Consider the following 8,118-nt stretch of genomic DNA (forward strand, 5'->3'; position numbering starts at 1 on the left):
CACACACACACACACACACACACACACTTACTTTGCAACTGTGTACACACTTGTGTGTATAAATGAAAAATGCATTAAAAAACCACAGAAGGCTTAGGGAATAATGTAACTGATGCTCTAGCTATTTAATAAAAAGAGCTAAGTTTAAAAAATTCTGCCTATGCTGGCACTCACACATATTCTAAGAGGGATCCATTTAGGCAGAATGAAACCCCCTAAAATCCACTCAGATTAACATATGATTGGCTAGGTCAAGCTATTTATGCGAAACCCCAACAGACTAAAACTAAAGGCTGGCTCTTATTCTCAGCCTCTCTCTGATCAATAACGTTTAATACGAAACGGACATCCATGGAGACAGAGCCAGACTGACTGACGTCCAGTTAGAGCTGCTCTAAACTGAAACACAAGCTTGCCAACTTTCTCATTTCAGGCCATCCTGTCTATCAGCTTATAGTTGGGCCTATAGCAAGCAACGCTCCTCTGGGAAACGCTTATCTTAAAGTAGAAGATCTAAGCTGCCTTTCCGCCCCCAAACCATCACTTTGAACATACACTCTGGGAAACTAGACACCAGACTTTAGAGTGATGGCCCCAGCAATGCTTTTGCATCTGAGGCTTTACATCTATCCAAGCACAACTCACACGTTTTTAAGATGAACAGATACACACACGTAAGCAACAATGTACAATACATACACATACACGTACGTGCACGGACACACAAACTTATGATACACTTCACCTTTTGGGCGTCTTTAGTTGTAATTGCAAGTTAGCTAAATGCAAAGCAGACACCCACAGTGTTTCAAAACGAAGGGTGGGAATCCTGCATTGTTAAGACTGGTGAAGTTGAAATGTGAACCTAGGCACTTTGGCTTTTTTATCTACTATAAACAGACTGGAAGAGAATGGAATCTGTGCCTCTGTCTCTACCACTCGTCCCTGTGCTTTGCTGTCTGTCTTCTAGAAAATGCTTTTGCTCACATCAGTCTTTCACCTTTGCATCTTTGCCCTCTCCAAAAAGCAGACACACACACAAAGGCAGACAATTCCACACTTGGGACCAGTGGCCGAGGAAAGCAAACAGCACTGCTTTGTGTTGGCCTATTAGAATTCACAGTGACAGATAGTCTTTTAAAACACAGCACTTTTATTATGAGCTGGAGATTAGAATCAGCATTATATCTAATACCAACCCGCCTCCCCTTCTCTCCCCGGGTGGTACACTACATTCACTAGAGCTTAGCTGACTGAAAAGAATATCAACACAACAGCAGGAGCGGCAACAGCCAGCTCTACACTACACAAGCTTGGAGGATGTATGCATTTTGTCTTGCTGTTATTATTTGAAGCTCTTTGTTTATGGAGCGCATGGTCTCCAAAGCCACTTAAATCATCAACAGCACTCAATGGCCTGTAAACAAGCCTGCGGATGTAAATCATGTCTTATAATCACTCAAGGACTGGGACTTCAGTCAACACACTCCAAACACAAGATGCACCAAAAGCACTGGTCAGTCAGTGAGCAAGAAGAGAGAGAAAGTACCACAGTGCACAAGTTGAAACCACACCAACTGGCTATCATCTCTGTGGTGCACTTCAAAAATTAATAAGGCTTTTAATATTGGTTTCTATTTGAGTGAGATGGAGTCATAAAGGGATACACATCTTAAGAATTAATATGGAAGAATGACAGAGCTCAACTGCTCCACAAAAACTTCCATGGGCCAAAACTTCCCACAGCCAGAGGGTAGCAGTCGAGGAGCATACAAGGGGGAAGACTGTGTGACAGATGAGAGAGCCTGGACCATATGAAATCCCTGACATAAGCCTCTCTGCTGCCTCATGAAGAGCCATGGCAGCTACTCAAGTCTCAAGCGGTGGTATGGACACAGACAAATTTCTCATTTCATAATCAACTAACAGATGCCAGGACGATTTGATGCCTGGAGTTTGTATGATTTTTTTTGTTTTTAATAAAATGTTAGAGGCATGAAATAGAGACCTCCAAAAAAGGGTAATAACAGGAAGTTGTAAAATAGATAGAGAGTGGACTTGAATAAAATAACATCAGGTCAACCTCAACCATCTCACCACATTCCATATTGAGGTTTCATGGGAACTGATTAGAGCGGTGCAGCACTGTGGGAGAGGGAGGAGAGGGGATAAAAATAACCTTGAGTTGGGGTTTGTTGAGAAGGGGGATGGGAAGGAAGAGGAGGTGATGGTGTATTGGGATGACACCATTTGGCTGCTCATCGGCTTAAGCTGCCAGAGTGACCACGAGAGCGACACTAAAGCTTGAGGGTGGGAGGTGGTGTCTAACCAGCTGTGTGTATGGTGTTAGTGCACAGTGCTATTGAGATCACTGCACACGTCTTAAAAGGTGATTGCTGAATTGACTGTACTGACTGCGGGGCCAAAAGTCAGCTGCCCACAACCAATCCTGTGCTTTTGAAAGGTTTTATACAAGCATGTTGTAGAGTCCACTGTGTCCCAGACATGTCTTATGTTGATTATGTTGTTAAATAGTCACACAGCCAAACTTATTAGGATTACATGATGTATCAAATTTGTATCAATATTTCAGTGTGAATTTGCACAAAACGATGCAATATCCACTTACTGATGAGCCTATACTTCTGTAGTGGATTCAAACCAAGTTTTATAAATCCATGTGTTAACATAGCATACACAGACTCTGTGTATGTTGTGTGTCTGCAGCTACTTCACAGGACAGCATCCCTGAAGTGTTTGAGTCACAACAAAGTATATAGAGTGCATTTTGAATATTATTGTTAACTTGCCGTTTAATGCATCTCATATCACCATTTAAATATTCGACACACTATTTCCCATAGTCATGCCTCTATGAAAGATAAGATGGTTATAAGATATGATAACAGTGTTAAGTCATACAACCTCTCTGGTTCCACACAGTCCTGACAGGGAGGCCAAATGCAGGATATTTTGTGTGCATCTGAAATAGGCCGCTACAAGTATTGCGTATTGCATATTGCAAAGGCTATTCTGATTGGAGAAGAGCTTTGTTAGGTGCGATAGACAGTGCTCAGACATGCCACTCTGGAGGAGTTGAGAGTGACAAAGAGAGTGGCTCATGTCAAACCATGGCTTTAACCTTTGGCATGTTACTGGGGTCACTCTGAGACAGTGGCAGGAGTAAAAAAGACAGTGTCATTCGAGTAAAGATAGACCAGTGACGAAGTGGTGATAGAGGCTCAGATGCGCTGCGTGTATCAGACAGTAAGCGGTCTGCCCCTGGAGACATATACAAACCCTTCAGACTATATCAATCTGCTACTGGCAGCTGCAGCTCTAACACCCATCACAGTCAGTCAAGCTGTTTAACACTAGCTTGGTCTGCACAGCCATATTGCACATATGCCAACATATGCATATATGTAGTTAAAAGGAAAGGTTAGAACATTATTACAATGAGTGTGAGACACATTATATGAATGCATGGAGGGAGATATTAAAGTAGACCTAAGTCTTGCGACACACAAAGAAGATTCTTTACTCCTATTATTTAATCCAGAGAGACCGACACTATAATTATGAAAGTCCAGACTGACAAATTAACTTTGAAATTGACGGTTAAGGCTATTCAACTACATTTTCAGTTTAAAACAATTTGTTCAAGCTGAGACCTCAGCCATACTAAGACTCCTTTAGTCAGTGGACACATTATTGTTAAGGAATTCAATCAAACTAAATTGTGTGGAGCAAGTAGAGTTGGAAAGTTATGACTGAATTATGAATCTCTTATTATCCTAAATTTACAATAATAAAAACGTGTCTATAATATGACAAGCACAAGCTACAAGCACTGAAACAAAAGTGCAACCAAACGTCCAGTATATTTAAGTTGTCCTTCACTGTAATATAACAGGACAGACATATAGATTAGATTAGATTATACTTTATTCATCCCACAGTGGGGAAATTCCCTTATTATTACAGCAGCAGTGGTTTTCTACAGTAAAAGAAAAAAACAAGTAAAACACACAAACAAAACAGTAAAACAACAGAGTATAGACTGAATGGAAAGTGGCGTCGAAAAAAGGTATTGTAAAGCGCAGTTGCCATAGAACAAAAAACAATATTGCAGTGTAAGTAAATGACGTTATCACAAGTAAGCCAACATGAGAGAGGAACTACATGCACTGATGCATCAAATATATCATCACATTTATGATCAAAGGTCAATCTGGTAATATGTCTTTATAAAGATATTAGATAATATTGCCCATACTCAGAAGCACCACTAAGTATGGACAATGTGGCTGTAACCCTGTAAACCCTGTCTACAGAGAACAACTCCTTTCTTTTTATCTTGTCACGTACTGATGATTTGTGTGTATGTGCATTGGAAATGTTTGTGATTATGACCTACCTTGAGCCAGCATACTGAACTCCAAGAACAGAGCAATGTGGTAGAGCTCCATGGCCTCCTCTGTGCGTGTACTGGCTCCACGGCCACCAGACACCAGTGCTTGCACCTCGCCGAGGCTGCCCGCTGAGGGACTGCCCCGCAGCACCAGCCCAAGCTCCACCACATCTGTGTACATGCAGTGGAGAATAACCTGCACATATTTCCGTGGGATGATAGACTCGTCCAGCACTATGCGGGTGGGTGTCTGTAATGTGCGCTCTGTCATTTCTTCTCCTGTGCGAATGCGCCTTTGCAAAAGGTTCCTAAAGAAAGGAGAACGTGCCGAGAGGATAGCTTTATGAGCCCTAAGGTCCTCATCTGGGGTCCCAGGGCCCCCAGAGCCCACTGTTGGTGCTGCAGCCCCAGCACCTCGCTCATTACAGCTTTCTATCATCTCAGAGTCTGACGAGAAGCTGAGCAGAGCGTCATAGTAACACATGTAGTCAAACAGGCCCTTCATATCAGCCTCCAGGGAGTTGGGTGTACCAAACTCATCACTCAGTTGCACCAGTACATCCACGTTCTGGAGCCTGGTATCCTCCGCCCCACCCACCCCAAACTCCCCAGTGTACAAGTAGTGAAGTAGGGCAGAGAACATGGGCACATCAATGCCAGCTGTCTCAATGTCCATGAGAACCTCTGCTCCATAGCCAGGGGATGACGACAGCAGAGTCTTGAAAAAGGGGCAGCGGGCAGCCAGGATGGCCCGGTGAGCTGGGAAGCAAGTACCTTGGAAGATGAGGTCCACATCAGTGCAGTACTTATGCTGATAGAGGGCAGCCAGATCCCGCTGCAAGCTAGGTGCCTCAGCACGTGCCAGGCTGGCCTGAAAGCTTAGCTCCTTGAGCGCCGCTGTGCCCTCATATTCCTCCACCAGGGCATTTGTGTCTCGAACGTCCCAACATGATAAAAGCTCCCGCATCTGCCGCGCATGATCTGCTGAGCGACTGGACTTCCTCCTTTTGATGAACCTCCGTTTGAGGGTAGCCAGACCAAGGCTCTTCTTCTTCCTGTCTGTGGGCCGCTCATGGCCGTGCTCCAGGCTGTATAGCTTAGACTCCCAGCCATATCCCTGCTGAGAGTAGGATGATGTCCCTAAAATGAGCACACAATGCAGGTTAGCTTCATAAGAATCTGAGTTTTTGTTTAAACAAACTAAAACCATATACTGGATATAAAGTAAGAAACCTTTTCTGCTATATTTAAAATCTCTGACAGTTTTTTCTAGAAAAATATTGTTCTGGTGAGACATTGATTTCATAACCCCAACACCAGTTTACTCGAGGCCAGACTGCTAGAAACACAATCTGTCTCTAGCCCCCCTGTGGTGAGGCCAGCTCCATCAGGCCAAACACACACTACCCTGACCCAGCTACCAAAGCATTTGGCTCTAGTTCAACAGCAGAAATAAAACAGACAGAATCCCTTCATTTTGTTTTGTTTCAGACTAAACTATGGTTCATCCCAGACTAAGAACCAATTAGCTCATAGGAGACTTTGTCCTGCTTTGTACTTCTCAATGAACCCAATCAATTACACTAAATAGCATTCATCTTTGGCTTGAGAGACAGGACTCGTACATCAGAGGAAGCTCTGCCAAGAAGATCCTCTCTTGCTGCCCTTCTCTAAGCAGTCATTCTAACACTGTGAATCATCTGTGGCCCAGGCCAGCTCAACCAAGCAACTACAGAGCACAGAGTGAACCTCATAGGTGTCAGGGGCTACAGAGATAATTTGTCTTAAACAATACTTTCACGTTTAAGAAGAATTCTTCAAAAAACCTCAGAGCCAACATCTTTTAGAAAGTGAAATAAATTTGTTTTTTGAGAACAGATTTATTTAAATTAATCTCTAAAGCCATTCTCCAAATCCTCTGGCACTGAACGCTGCAGGGAAAGATTTACCACCAACCATAAAGACTCTAATGGTTGATGGTTTAGAAGTATAAGTTAGGACTTGGCGATAAGGAGAAAATCGGATATCACGATATTCTTGACCAAATACCTCAATTTCAATACTGCAACAATATTGTAGGGTTGATTAGATTTGAGATAAATAATGATCAATAATGTGGATATATTGACTAAGTGGTTAAGGGCAAATAATAGAACAGCTAGAACAGTCTGGTAAGTTCAGAAAATTACATAACTTGACTGTAATGCAGACTTTAAAACCAGGAAAAGACAACACTTATGCCACACTACGATACTACGATATCTAGTGTCATGTCACAATATTGATAGAATACTGATATATTGCCCAGGCCTAGTATAAGTGATGTCTTACAACCAATTACAAATGCTACTTGTTATAAGTAGTAAAGAGTGACCGCATACACCTGTGTGCATACAAGTAACACACAAAAAGCTACTATACAACCTACTGTATATGTGTGACTCTTTTTTAGTGTATGCATGCAAACAGACAAAAATGAGCTAGCTGTAGTGCCGCAATGTTCTCTGAAAATGACATCAACACTGCTGAAATTGGAACACAAGCAAAGGTCTCAGACTGTAGCTGCCATGTTATTCAGCAGAAAAATGTAACATTGAAACAAGCAGCCTATAGCTGGCCACAGGGACAAAAACCATGACACCTAGCTCCTATCCGGTCTGACAGCCAGCAGCCTTATTATCACATCACACCACAAGCACATAGTAACAACAAAGCTAAAAAGAACAAGAATGATAGTTTTTTTGACAGCAGAATACTTCATGTGATTTTGGTTGACCACCCACGTTTGACACAAGTGTCTTTGTATATCTGCCTCTATAATACATCATAAAATCCTTATGGCAGGGTAAATCAGACACATTGCTTTTTGATGCGTTTGTGTCTATTGCATGAATCAATGGCTCAGTTCAAGAGCTCTCATGCACAAAGATATTCACCTCTTGCACCATTAGCTGTAATGGAAGCAGGTTAATGTAATTTAAAGTGCAAGTTCGCCCATGCTGGACCCCCCCATTGTGTATTTGCAGCATGGGTGCCAAAGTGGGTTCAGGACTATAGTTTCAACACTTCTCTTCAGAAGAGAGTGGCCAATTATGTTTTCCACTAACAGTTCATCTCTAACAGATATTTTTTCGTTTGCTGACTGAAAATACAGAATCATCTATAAGAGCGGACTTTGTGGTAACTGTTCCACTGATCACAACACTCTAAATTAACCACAGATAAAATACCTACCTATAAAAGTCTGCTGTGCCTGTGCATTACCCCCTATGCGTGGGGAGCATGAGTGTGGATAGCTGGATCCATTGGCACCCATCCTCACTTGTCTTCACTTGCTATTTGGGGGTCCCCCCTCTTGCTGAGTCATTCTGCTCAGACAATGTATTCCTCTCAATCCTTAGTCGTGGGTCAGGCACGGATCCTCTGAAGCATCCTCAGAGCCCCGAGCTGAGCCTGCCATACCTGGAGGGAGGAAAATTATAAAGCACAGAAAGAACAGTAAGACAGAGGATTAAGTCAAATAGCAATTGCTTTTAAATGTTGTGGACTAACATCTCACAATAATTGTAAACATAATGAGTTTGGAATGTTTGGACGTTATCAAAGAGACAATGAATGGCAAGGGGAGTGAATGTAAGGAAGCTGAAAAGAGGTATATATTATATATATATATATATATATATATATATATATATATATATATA

At 42.2% G+C, this 8,118-nt stretch overlaps 1 protein-coding gene across 3 annotated transcripts in view; it reads right to left on the reverse strand.

The window, feature by feature from the left end:
- Window positions 1–8,118, reverse strand: part of btbd7 (BTB (POZ) domain containing 7) — a 38,346-nt gene that overhangs the window by 23,652 nt on the left and 6,576 nt on the right. For all 3 annotated transcript variants that reach the window (XR_004327090.1, XM_032501300.1, XM_032501299.1), the window contains 2 exons: window positions 7,649–7,876; window positions 4,421–5,554 (listed from right to left, as the gene is read on the reverse strand). Coding sequence is in view for 2 of the 3 variants with exons in the window: in XM_032501300.1 (XP_032357191.1) it covers window positions 4,421–5,554; window positions 7,649–7,730 (1,216 nt within the window). In the remaining variant the exon portion in view is untranslated. The remainder of the gene's footprint in view (window positions 1–4,420; window positions 5,555–7,648; window positions 7,877–8,118) is intronic.

The sequence above is a fragment of the Etheostoma spectabile genome, chromosome 20 (assembly GCF_008692095.1).
Source record: "Etheostoma spectabile isolate EspeVRDwgs_2016 chromosome 20, UIUC_Espe_1.0, whole genome shotgun sequence".
Lineage (NCBI taxonomy): Eukaryota > Metazoa > Chordata > Actinopteri > Perciformes > Percidae > Etheostoma > Etheostoma spectabile.